Source organism: Lynx canadensis, chromosome B3 (assembly GCF_007474595.2).
Source record: "Lynx canadensis isolate LIC74 chromosome B3, mLynCan4.pri.v2, whole genome shotgun sequence".
NCBI classification, from domain to species: Eukaryota; Metazoa; Chordata; class Mammalia; order Carnivora; family Felidae; genus Lynx; species Lynx canadensis.
The window spans coordinates 40,397,568-40,411,079 of NC_044308.2; the positions used below are offsets into that span (position 1 = coordinate 40,397,568).

Genomic DNA, 13,512 nt, shown 5'->3' on the forward strand with positions numbered 1-13,512 from the left:
TGGAATGAATGGCTGCAAGGAAAACAACTGGGGAATTCTGGCAACCCAAATCAACTTTCTGGCGGTATACTAGCACTAGCATCTGGCAAAAATTTAATAATGTTGCAGGGTAAGATGCTCTTTATGGGAACCTATCTTACTCAAACATGAATTCAAAAACAAGATGTAGGCCTCCTATGTAGCAGAGCTCTTCTTTTGCTGTGAATCTTTCATACTTCACTGTAAAAAGGTATCAAGTTCCAGAATAATGTTTTAATGGCCAGGATATGTAGACCACTCTATTTCTTACCATTTGTTATTCTAACCACATACCTAGTTCTGTCAAATTCTAACAGTTTGTCCTTATGCTTAATAGCCTTCTCCAGACCAGACTTAATTCGCAATTCTTGATGAGGAAGAAGGTCCTTGGTAGAGATGTCCACCTTTCCAGAATTCTCCGTCCCTGAAATTCAATAAGGAAACCAAATGGTATCAGACTGTAATATAAATTAGTTGTATCACTGTGCAGCAAAGAACAAAATATCAGAAGATCTGGCTCTGTTTTAAATGGCTGACAGCCTTCATTTCAATGAAAAACAAATAACACGTGCTAGGCTTTACTTATTAAGCACCAAGCAGGGCTTCACACAAGATTGGTTTTCAGGGGGGCGCCTGGGTGGCGCAGTCGGTTAAGCGTCCGACTTCAGCCAGGTCACGATCTCGCGGTCCGTGAGTTCGAGCCCCGCGTCGGGCTCTGGGCTGATGGCTCAGAGCCTGGAGCCTGTTTCCGATTCTGTGTCTCCCTCTCTCTCTGCCCCTCGCCCGTTCATGCTCTGTCTCTCTCTGTCCCAAAAATAAATAAACGTTGAAAAAAAAAAATTAAAAAAAAAAAAAAAAAAAAAAAGATTGGTTTTCAGGAAACATTAGGATCCACTTCTTCCCATGTGGAAATTTGGATCACTAAGGGTACCAAACTGTTAAACAATATAAAAATGCCATGTAAAGGAAAAGATTTATTAAGTAGGGGTGACTACAACCTTTAAACATACTTTCAGGGGTGCCTGGGCATCTCAGTCGGTTAACCATCTGACCCTTGGTTTGGGCTCAAGTCATGATTTCATGGTTTATGAGTTTGAGACCCATGTGGGGATCTGTGCTGACAGTGCAGAGCCTGCTTGGGATTCTCTCTCTCCCTCTCTCTGCCTTTTCCCCATTCGCAATCTCTCTCAAAATAAATAAACTTACAAAAAATAAACATACTTAGACATAGCAAAATTAAAAAATAGACAATGGAAGAAAAAAAGAGTAGAAATTGCAGGAAAGGGACAGAAATGAATACTGAAGGGTGCCTGGGTGGCTCAGTCAGTTAAGCGTCCAACTTTGGCTCAGATCATGACCTCACATTTCGTGGGTTTGAGCCCTGCATTGGGCTCTGTGCTGACAGCTCAAAACCTAGAGAATGCTTCAGACTCTGTGTCTCCCTTTCTCTGCCCCTCCCCTGGTTGTGCTTGATCTCTCTCTTTCTCAAAAATAAGCATTAAAAAAATTTTTTTTTAATACTGAAAACTTATTAGATGCTAAGGCACTTAATATATATTATTTAATTCTCCCAATAACCGTGTGAGACAGTTTATATTATCTTTGTTTTATAAAAAAAGAAACTAAAGTTTAGAGACGATAATATACTTACTGAGTCACTCAGAAATTAAAAGGTGGAAACAACATTTAAACTTAGGTCTAACTCTAAAGCCCACATTCATTCCTCAGCCCATGTGTCATCTCCTACATGACAGCAAACCATAAACCTATATATCACAGAAAAGAGAGCCATGAATTATGATAAAGCCAAGATCTAAGATGCATTAGGAAAACAACGAGGCTATAATTAAGGCTGACCTTATGCTTATTTTAAACTCCAGGCCTGTTCAAATTCCTATCAAAACTCTCTCTTAAGATTAAAACGAAAGGGGCGCATGAGGGACTCAGTTGGTTAAGCATCAAACTTGGCTCAGGTCATGATCTCACAGTTTGTGGGTTCGAGCCCCACTCGGCTCTGTGCTGACAGCTCAGAGCCTGCTTCGGATCCTCTGTATCCCTCTCTCTACCCCTTCCCTGTTCGCACACGTACATGCTTTCTAACAAACAAATAAACATTTTAAAAAAAGACTAAAGAGAGAGAGAAACAGAGATTCTTGTGTTCTGAACATAAGAAAAACACTTAGGGGGCACCTGGGTGGCTCAGTTTGTTAGGCTTCTGACTCTGGGTCTGGTCACGATCTTGTGATTCATGAGTTCAAGCCCTGCATCAGGCTCTGTGCTGACAGCTTGAAGCCTGGAACCTGCTTTGGATTCTGTCTCCTTCTCTCTCTGCCCCACCCCCACTCGCACTCTGTCTCTCTCTCTCTCAAAAATAAACATTTTAAAATATTTTTTAAAAAAAGGCATTTATAACTACCTCTTCTCATAATAATGACCTTAAAGAAATTCTAACTGAAAAAATATGGAGATAATGTTCAACCTCTTCAATAAAATAATTAACTACAAAAATAAAAATATTTGAAATGTCAAAATTCAATAGTGACAGATTTTAGTCATTATGCTGTTGTAGACTGATACAATATTTTGGTAAAGTAATGTGGCAAATACATTTTAAGTGTCAAAAATGATCATATTAAAGACAAATACCATATGATTTCACTTATATGTGAAATCTAAAAAAAAAAACCAAAAAGCAGAAACAGACCCCTAAATGCAGAGAACTGGTGACTGCCAGAGGGGAGATGGATTGAGAGACAGGCAAAAAGGTATGAATGGGAGTGGGAGGTACAGGCTTCTGGTCACAGACTGATTAAGGAAGAAAAGTACAGCATACAGAATCTACTCAATGGTATTTTCATAGCATCATATGGTGACAGATGGTAGCTACATGTGTGGTGGTGAGCATAGCATAACATGTACAATCGCCGATCACTAAGTTATGTATACCTGAAACTAATATAACATTGTGTATCAACTATACTTCAGTTTTAAAAAAAATAATAATATTCTTTAAAAAAATAAAAAGTAAATAAATAAAACTCATCTTCTTTGGGGTGCCTAGTTGGCTCACTTGGTGGAACATGCAACCCCTTGATCTCAGGGTTGTGAATTCAAGCCCCACATTGGGTGTAGAGATTAATTAAAAAAAAAAAAAAAAAAACAAACCTTTGACTCAGTAATCCCATTCTTGGGAATTTATCCCAAAGCAATAAATTGAAAGATATATTAACAAAGGTGACTGTAATATTTATAATTTTTGAAGAGTCAAAATTTTCAGTAACTGGAAGTAGGTGATCAAATTACAATAAATCAAGTTAATAGACTATTTTGGGCCACTAAAATCAATAAATGTGAAGAATATATAGCAACATAGAAATTATAAAATACTAATAGAGAAAAATGAAAACAAAAGAAAAAAAGGAAAACAAAATCCTATACACACTATGATCACTAATACCAACCAATTTTTATTTATTTATTTTTTAAACATTGATTTATTTTTGAGACAGAGAGAGCATGAACAGGGGAGGGTCAGAGAAAGAGGGAGACACAGAATCTGAAACAGGCTCCAGGCTCTGAGCTGTCAGCACAGAGCCCGATGCGGGGCTCGAACCCACGGACCGTGAGATCATGACCTGAGCTGAAGTCGGACGCTTAACTGACTGAGCCACCCAGGCGCCCCCCAACCAATTTTTAATGAAAAAAAAAAAAAGAAAACAAAACTATGAACTAAAGCAAAAACAAAAATTTGCATAAGTGGAAAGTAATGGATACATTGTTTTTCCTTTTAAAAATGTCCTGGGGCACCTGGGTGGCTCAGGCAGCTAAGCAACCAACTCTTGATTTCAGCTTGGATCACCATCTCATGGTTCATGAGATCAAACCCTGAATTGCGCTCACGTTGTTGGTGCAAAGCCTGCTTGGGATTCTCTGTCTCCCTCTTTCTCTGCCCCTCCCCTGCTTGTTATTTCTCTCAAAATAAATAAATAAACATCCAAAAAAAATTTTTTTAGGGGCGTCTGGGTGGCTGAGTTGGTTGAGCGTCTGTCTGACTTTGGCTCAGGTCATGATCTCATGGCTCGTGGGTTCGAGCCCCACATCGGTCTGTGCTGACAGCTCGGAGCCTGGAGCCTGCTTTGGATTCTGTGTCTCCCTCTCTCTCTGCCCCTCCCCCACTCATGCTCTTTCTTTCTCAAAAATAAACATTAAAAAAAATTTTTTTTTTATTCTTAATGCCCTTAAATATTTTTAAGATCTTTGTAATGTTTGTTTGTTTAATGTTTTATTTATTTTTGAGAGACAGAACATGAGCAGGGGAGGGGCAGAGAGAGAGGGAGACACAGAACCCCAAGAAAGATCCAGGCTCTGAGCTGTCAGCACAGAGCCTGATGTGGGGCTCGAACCCACGGGCAGATCACAACCTGAGCCAAAGTTGGATGCTTAACTAACTGAGCCACCGAGGAGCCCCAAATGTTTATGTATTCTCGAGAGAGAAATAGAGTGTGTGCAAGAGTGGGGGAGGGGCACAGACAGAGGGAGACAGATGATCCCAAGCAGGCTCTGCACTGACAAGAGAGAGCCCAATTTGGGGTTCCAAGTCACAAACTGTGAGATCATGACCTGAGCTGAAGTTGGATGCTTAACCAACTGTGCTACCCTAAGCTGAAGTTGGACGCTTAACCAACTGAGCCACCCAGGTGTCCCCCCCCCCCAAATTTTATTCTTTTAAAATGTTCATTTATTTTTGAGAGAGAGAATGTGAACGGGGGGGAGGCAGAGAGAGAAGGGGACAGAGGTTCTGAGTCAGGCTCTGTGCTAAGAGCAAAGAGCTCAGGGCAGGGCTAGAGCTATGAGATCATGACCTGAGCCAAAATTGAAAGCTGGACTTTTAACTGACTGACTCACTCAGGTGCCCAGAGTGGGGCTCAAACTCACAACCCTAAGATTAAGAGTTGCATGCTTCACTGCCTGAGCCAGCCAGGCACCCGTGTCCTTAACAATTTTTATTAAGTGTTTTTCAACTATAAAAGACAAAGAAAAGGGCATCTGGGTAGCTCAGTTGGTTGAGTGTCTGACTCTTGGTTTCAGCTCAGGTCATGATCTCACAGGTTTTGAGTTTGAGCCCTGCATCAGGCTCTGCACTGACAGTGGGGTGCCTGCTCAGGATTCTCTCTCTGCCCCTTCCCTGTGCTCTCTCAAAACATAGGCTAACTAAAAAAAATAATAATAAATTATTAAAAAAAGACTTAGAAAAGAGTTGCAAAAAAAAAAAAAAAGAAAGAAAAGTTCTATATAAGTTTCTGTCAGTTTCCCTTAATGCTAATACCTTATCTTACATAACCATAGTACAATTATCAAAAGAAATTAACAATCATATCCTTTTTTTTAATTTAAATTTTAGTTAGTTAACATACCATGCAATATTGGTTTCAGGAGAATTCAGTGATTCATCACTTACGTACAAACCCAGTGCTCATCACAATTAAGTGCCCTCCTTAGTACCCATCACCCATCTAGCCCATCTCCCACCCACCTCTCCCCATCAACCCAGAGTTTGTTCCCAACAGTTAAGAATCTCTTGTGGTTTGTTTCCCTATCACCTCTTTCCCCCTCCTTCCCATATATTTATCTGTTTTGTTTCTTAAATTCCACATGAGTGAAATCATAGAGTATTTGTCTTTCTCTCATTGACTCATCTCCCTTAACATCTGCGTTGTTGCAAATGGCAAGATTTCATTCTTTTTTGATGGCTGAGTAATATTCCATTGTATATGTATACCACATCATCTTTATCCATTCATCAGTTGATGAACATCTGGGTGGCTGCACCAGTTGCATTCCCACCAACAGTGCAAGAGGGTTCCCCTTTCTCTGCATCCTTGTCAACAGCTGTTGTTTCTTGTGTTGTTAATTTTAGCCATTCTGACAGGTGTGAGGTGGTATCTCACTATGGTTTTGATTTGTATTTCCCTGATGATGAATGATGTTGAGCATCTTTTCATGTCTCTATTAGCCATCTGGATGTCTTCTTTGAAAAAGTGTCTATTCGTGTCTTCTGCCCATTTCTTCACTGGGTGATGTTTTTTGAGTGCTGGGCTTTAGAAGTTCTGTAGAGATTTTGGATACTAACCTTTTATCAGAGAAGTCATTTGCAAGTATCTTCTCCCATTCCGTGGGTTGCCTTTTAGTTCTGTTGTTTCCTTCACTGTGCAGAAGCTTTTTATCTTGATGAAGTCCCCGTAGTTCATGTTTGCTTTTATTTCCCTTGCCTTTGGTGAGGTGTGTAGTAAGAAGTCACTCTGGCAGAGGTCAAAGAGGTTGTTGCCTGTGTTCTTCTGTAGGATTTTGATGGTTTCCTGTCTCACATTTAGGAATTTCATCCATTTTGAATTTATTTTTGTGTATAGTGTAAGAAAGTGGTCCAATTTCATTCATTTGCAGGTCGCCATCCAGTTTTCACAACACCATTTGTTAAAGAGATTGTCTTTGTTCCACAGGATATTCTTTCCTGCTTTGTCAAAGATTAGTTGACCATATAGTTGTGGGTCCATTTCTGGGTTTTCTATCTATGTGTCTGTTTTTGTGCCAGTATCATACTGTCTTGATGACTACAGCTTTGTAATATAGCTTACTATAATACTATCAACTAAATTACAGTCTTCATTTGGATTCCAACATTTTTTCCATTAATGTTATTTTCCTGTTCTGGGATCCAATTCAGGATCCTACATTACAGTTACTTGTCATGTCTCCTCAGTTATCGTCTAATCTGTGACAATCTTCAGTCTTTCCTGGTTTTTCATGACTTTGCAAATCTGCTATTCTTTAACTTTTCATCCAACAGTTTTAGCATCCATTGGTGGATCTTGCCTGTAGCAATTACTACTGCTGTGGTATTCTAAATGGCGATTTTCTACAACCCTCATTCCTTCACATTATTAATTGGAATTTTTCTATAAGAAAAAGCTGACCCTTCTCCCCTATTTATTAACTTATTCATTTAATTCAGGACATTAATTTTATTATCTCAGTTATAATCCAAAATTATTATTAGTTTTTTACTCAATGTTATGTGGCTTTAACACTTAAAAATTTTTTTTTAACATTTATTCATTTTTGAGAGTGAGAGAGACAGAGCATGAGTGGGGGAGGGGCAGAGAGAGAGGGAGACACAGAATCCAAAGCAGGCTCCAGGCTCTGAGCTGTCAACACAGGGCCCGATGCGGGGCTCGAACTCACAAACCGCGAGATCATGACCTAAACCAAAGTCGGTTGCTTAACCAAGTGAGCCACCCAGGCGCCCCAACACTTTTTAAATAAATGAAAGCTTGTAGGGGTGCCTGGGTGGCTTAGCTGGTTAAGCCTCTGACTCTTGCTTTCAGCTCAGGTCGTAATCACACATTTCAAGAGACTGAGCCCTGCCTTGAGCTCTGTGCTGACAGCATGGAGCCTGCTTGGGTTTTTTCTCCCTTTCTCTGCCCCTCCCTTGTTCATGTGCACTCTTTCTCTCTTGCACAAAATAAATAAATAAACATTTTTTAAAAATATAAAATAAATGCTGAGAGAAGCACCTGGGTGCTTCAGTCAATTAAGCATCCTTCTCTTGATTTTGGCTCAGGTCATGATCTCGTAGATCCTAGGATCGAGCCCCACATCAGGCTCTACTCTGACAGCATGGAGACTGCTTGTGATTCTTTCTTTCCCTCTTTCTCTGTCCTTTATCCACTTCTCTCTCTCTCAAAGAAAAATAATATAAAAAAAATTTTTTGTAAACACCTGTAGGATAAATGAGTAAATAAACTGCATCTTGCATACCAGTATACAAGAAAAACAATCACAGACACAACAAAATGTATTAATCACCATGGTGATCCAATCAGAACATTGTTGCCTACCTGACATTAGCTTCTTCAGCAATTTCTGGCTTTTGTTTGAGTCACGCTGTAAAATATCCTGTTCTTCACGAGTACATACCTATAAAGTAACAAGAACAAGACACATGATCCAATAGTTACATTAATTTTGTCTTAATATATCTAAAAAGTAACCTCAAATTACACGAGATATGGCAATAAAATGAGACCATTGGTGCTTTTTGTTATCCAAACCTAACAAAAATATACAAATCCAAATGAGTTTGCCCTGGTCTCTTTCGATTTTTCCCTTCTTACGTGAACCATAGAAAAAACTGATCTCATTGAAGTGTCCCTAAATGATTTGATAGCTAAAAAAAAAAAAAAAAAAGAAAAAAGAAAAAAATCTAACCTACTTTCAAAGGACAAAGATTTGCCATCATTGAATATTGGGGAAAAAATATAATACTTTTTTTTTAAAAAAGACTTCCAGGGGCGCCTGGGTGGCGCAGTCGGTTAAGCGTCCGACTTCAGCCAGGTCACGATCTCGTGGTCCGTGAGTTCGAGCCCCGCGTCAGGCTCTGGGCTGATGGCTCGGAGCCTGGAGCCTGTTTCCGATTCTGTGTCTCCCTCTCTCTCTGCCCCTCCCCCGTTCATGCTCTGTCTCTCTCTGTCCCAAAAATAAATAAAAACGTTGAAAAAAAAATTAAAAAAAAAATAAATAAATAAGAAAGACTTCCAGTTCTAATCATTTAATCCAAGTCTTACAAAAGAAATTATAAACAGATGTCTTATTAGAAAGAACCAGAAAAAGCAAATTACATTGCCACCAGTGAAAACTAGTCTTTTATACTATACATATTTCATTTGTCTTTGAATACTACCTACTTATAAAATAATGAATATATTAAGCAAAGAAAAAGTTATATTTATTACAAAATGACTGCAATTATAAGGGAGGTAAAAAAGGAGTTACTTTCAAACCAATTTCATACTGAGTTTATAAAACTACAAGACTTCAAAGGCCAATCTGCTTTACGTTACTCTTTCTTGAATTTAAGGATTCAAAAGACTTATCAGAAAACATGGAAATTGCTTAGAGGTTGCTGCAGTGGCACAAAGTTCCCACTAGCAGCTATAGGGTGTTTTTCTACAGAAAGCCCCATATCAGAGGATATTTACTGCTGATTTAAGAATGTATTTTTCATTTTATATTTTTTATTGTAGATACTACATTTTTCAGGTCATCCACTACTAGCTTATTTTTTTTTTCAGCTTAGTTTTTGAGTGTACTGTAAAAAGGCACCAGAGAAGGGAAAACAAGGCAATATATAAAATGGATGCCTTTACCAACATCAAACACCATTGCTTCTGCCAACCAGCTCAACTGGCAGAATAAGCTTTGCAGACAACTCATTAGGGTGTTGGTAAGACAGTCATTACTACCACACTCTTGAGATCATTCTCTCAGACAACGAAGATGGAGATGAGTTGTCCTGGAAACAGAAGCTATAATAACCTGAGGATTATGTTATAGTACAAGACTTGGAGCCTTCAACAATATATATACTCAAAACTCTTCTCACTAACAGTCCTCAGTACTAAGATATAACCTTGGTTTCTTGATTAATCGAATTCCTGCTACTGGAGTTTACTGGACATTTGAGGGAAGAAATTTCCTAAGAAAAAAGAAATTACTAAGGATGTGAATGTCCCTACGTACTCAACCAAAAGATAGTAAAATAAAATATAAAAGAAACAATTTACCAGAGTGCCACAGAAAAAGCAGGGGCCAGAACCTTCTTGTTCACAGACAATGCGCCCACAGATCAGACAGTTATTGATCAGCTTGTGCTTCTGGCCCAGGCAATCACAAGGATGGCGACCAGGAATCAGGACTGCAAGCCTGTCCTGTCCCTCTTTTGTGTATAAACTGACAAACTTTGTCTTCTTCTTTAAGGAGCTGCTGTTCTCCTGTGCCTAATTGTACAAAGATATCAGAAATAACATAAAAAAAATTAATGACAATGAAAATAGTCAAGAAAAGAAAAACCTCAGTTCTGTTCAATGACAACTTATATACTACCTAGGAACCATGACAGAAGGTAGTGAGAGAAACACAAATTAAGGGTTATAATCAAGGGTCTGAAGAAAGGTTATATTCTAGAAAAGCTACCTGATATACCTTGCCTTTTTCGCTAGTAGCTTTCAGTCCCCTATTATAGCTGGTAGAAGGTAAATCTAGCAGTCAAAGCTGTTTACGGGACATATATAAGCATGCTTAAAGTGGAGATCATAAAAACAAGAATGTCTCTAAAAGCAGATGATACAGGTTTAAAATAAGAAAAATTTAAAAAAATGACTCAATAAGAAAAAGACAGATGACACAATAGAAAAATGGGCAAACTATCTAAACAGGAACTTCATTCAAGAAGATATCCAACTGGCCACCAGACACAGGAAAAGGTACTTAAGCTACCCTTCATTACTCATCAAGGTAATGCAAAAGAAAACCAAAATTCAATACCAACCAGAATGGCTAAAATGAAAAAGAAAATACAGAAGAGTGCTGGTAAGGATACAAGAACAATTAAAGCTTTCATACACTGTCAGTGGGAGTGTAAACTGGTATCTACCAAAGCTGAACATATGCATATCTTGTGACTCAGCAATTCAGTTCTTGGATATCCACTCAACAAAAATGTGTAAATATGTTCACCAGAAGACATGTACAAGAATGTCACTGCAGCAATGGAACTGGAAACTATCCAAATGTCCAATAGATTGATGTATTCACTTAATAGAATTGTCGGTAGCTATGAGAATGAAAAAGTATAGCTACACAAAACAATATTGCTAATTCCCATAAACCATGTTGATTGAAAGAAACCACAAACAAAAGAATACACACTATATAGCTCCATTTACACAAAATTCATAAGCAGGCAAAACTAATCTATGTTGTTAGAAGTCAGGAAGGTGTTTTCCCCGGGGAGGGACGTCATTTTTTTTGGGACAAAATGGGGGTCTTTTAGAGGAAGGGTGATGTTTTGTTTCTGGCTATAAACATATGGTCAGTTTGTGAAAATACATCTGTTCACTTCTGTCTATATGTTGTAAAATTAAAAGTTTAAATAGAAAACTTTATTTATCAGCCTCTGTCTTAGTCCATTCAAGCTGCTATAACAAAACATAACAGACTGGGTAGCTTATAAACAACAGAAATTTATTTCTCACAGTTCTAGAGGCTGGAAGTCCAAGATCAGAGTGCCAGCATGGTTGGGTGAGGGCCCTCTTCCAGGTCACAGAAATGATTTCTTCTAGATCACTGTATCCTAACACAGCAAAAGGGGCAAGGAAGCTCTATGGGATCTCTTTTATAAGAACACTAATTCTATTCATGAGGGTTCTACCTTCATGACATAAGAACCTCCCAAAGGCCCTACTTCCTAATATAATCGCACTAGCATTTCAACATATAAATTTGGGTGGGGGGGGACATAAACATTCAAACACTTATTTATATAGATGCCTCTTGCTTTCCCTTTTCAGGGAAGAAACATCTTCAAGAGTTTTAGCGGATGGGAAAATTACTACAAGGAAAAGAACAATTCTTTGCTATGACATGCTAGAAGTTGAGATACCCAAAGCCAGAAGTTGAGATATAGAGATAATACCATAGAAGTCAACTTAGGTAAAAATTAAAATCTAAGAGAGTGCTAAAGATTTTATCTAATCTAGCAGGCTGCCATTTTTCAAACTAGTCAATTATATTTTTGGCTGTCAGTGATCATGGTGAGAGGATTAAAATCTCTAAGCAGAAACTTGTATTTGACTCCCATTAAATTATCCAGTAACATTAACATAAGGTATTTGAGGGCTGTGCTTTGATGAGTTCCCATATACATAATGGGCAATGAGTACATATTGAGAAATACAGGAGAAAAAGGAAGAACAGGACAAGTAAGAAAATTCATAGCCTATCACTGCACTGCTTAAAACTATTCACTGCCTTCCCATTGTGCTTAGAATAAAATCCAAGGTACTTATAATGCCCTATAAAACTTTACATATGGCCTCCAGGTGCTCTCCAATCTCTTCTACATATCACTCTTCCCCTGTTCACTATGCTCCAGCCACACAGGCTTCTGATAATTGCTAAACACCTGTCTCTATCTCTCCTTTACACTTGTCATTCTCTCAATCTGAATGGTTCCTAGCCCATCTCTTTATATGCTGCCTCCTTTTCTTTTTTTTTTTCTAATTTTTTTTTTTAACGTTTTATTTATTTTTGAGACAGGGAGAGACAGAGCATGAACAGGGGAGGGTCAGAAAGAGGGAGACACAGAATCTGAAACAGGCTCCAGGCTCTGAGCTATCAGCACAGAGCCCGACGCGGGGCTCGAACTCACGGACCGCGAGATCATGACCTGAGCTGAAGTCGGGCGCTTAACCGACTGAGCCACCCAGGTGCCCCAGGGCTCCTTTTCATTGTTCAGTTCTGAGCTATAATTTCACTCCCTCTGAAAGGCTTTCCCTGAATACTCTACCTAAACTAGCTCCCTTCCTACCAACTACTGCCTATCACACTGCCCTTTTTATTTCTTTCATGGCAGTTTTTATAATCTATAATTAATTTTTTTTTCCAACTGTCTTTTCTATGTTTCCTTTGAACCACTAAGATGTAACCTCTAGGAGAGCATAGAAACCTAGAGTGTTTTATTTACTGCTATAATGTATAATGCCTAAATCAGTTCTTGACATACAGTAGACATGCAATACAATTTTCTGAATTTTCTAAATAACCAAATGAACTGCATATAGAACATGGAGACAGATTTACCTACAGGACCAAAAGTGGAACTGTCAGTACACAGCTTGATCATTACTCATGATTCCAGGTCTATGAATTTGCCTACTAACTAAAATCTATTTGTAACCCCCAAATCAACACTCCAGGTGCTTTTACAACCATTGGTGGACATGAGCAGGGTGGCAAAAAATCTGAGCCTCTAAATTTATAGATTTCCCGCTAAGGCCGAGCGAAGGAATGATCTGCCTTCTTGTTTCAGCTGTCACGCTGTAAACAAGTGTCTTATTTTCAGTCTATTTACTATCACTTTTTTTGCATTTTTGTGCTTTTTCTTGGTGATCCTAATATTTAAAATGGTCCCATGCATAGTGCTTACATGTTGTCTAGTATTCCTAAGCACAAGGCTGTACCTTATATAATAGATGTGTTAGATAAGCTTTCTTCAGGCATAAGTTATAGTGCTGTTGGCTCTGAGTTCAATGTTAATAAATCAACAAGATATATTAAAGTGTCTTTAAACAGAAACACATAAAATAAGGTTATGTATTGAATGTTTGATAAAATTGTGACCAGATGCTCACAGAAACCTAATCCTGTATTTCTCCTATGTGTAATGGTTCAGAACTCACTAATTCAGTATACACTGCAGCTCTAACAAGAAATTCCTGTATAAGAGATAAGCCATTTTTTCAAAATCATTTTCCAAGTTTGCTTAATGAGTAGAAAATACTTAAGAATTAAATACAGACTCAGAAACAGGTTGTTGAGGGATAAACTGCTCTTAAAGCATTAAGAGATATGAAATCAAAAGTTAAGTCATTATTAATT

The 13,512-nt window shown here is 38.3% G+C and overlaps 1 protein-coding gene across 1 annotated transcript in view; it reads right to left on the reverse strand.

Moving 5' to 3' along the window:
• The window catches only part of TRIP4 (thyroid hormone receptor interactor 4), a 67,845-nt gene that overhangs the window by 41,621 nt on the left and 12,712 nt on the right, over window positions 1-13,512 (reverse strand). The window contains exons 4-6 of the mRNA XM_030317940.1: window positions 9,639-9,851; window positions 7,914-7,992; window positions 313-442 (exon numbers count right to left, since the gene is read on the reverse strand). Coding sequence (XP_030173800.1) covers window positions 313-442; window positions 7,914-7,992; window positions 9,639-9,851 — 422 coding nt within the window. The remainder of the gene's footprint in view (window positions 1-312; window positions 443-7,913; window positions 7,993-9,638; window positions 9,852-13,512) is intronic.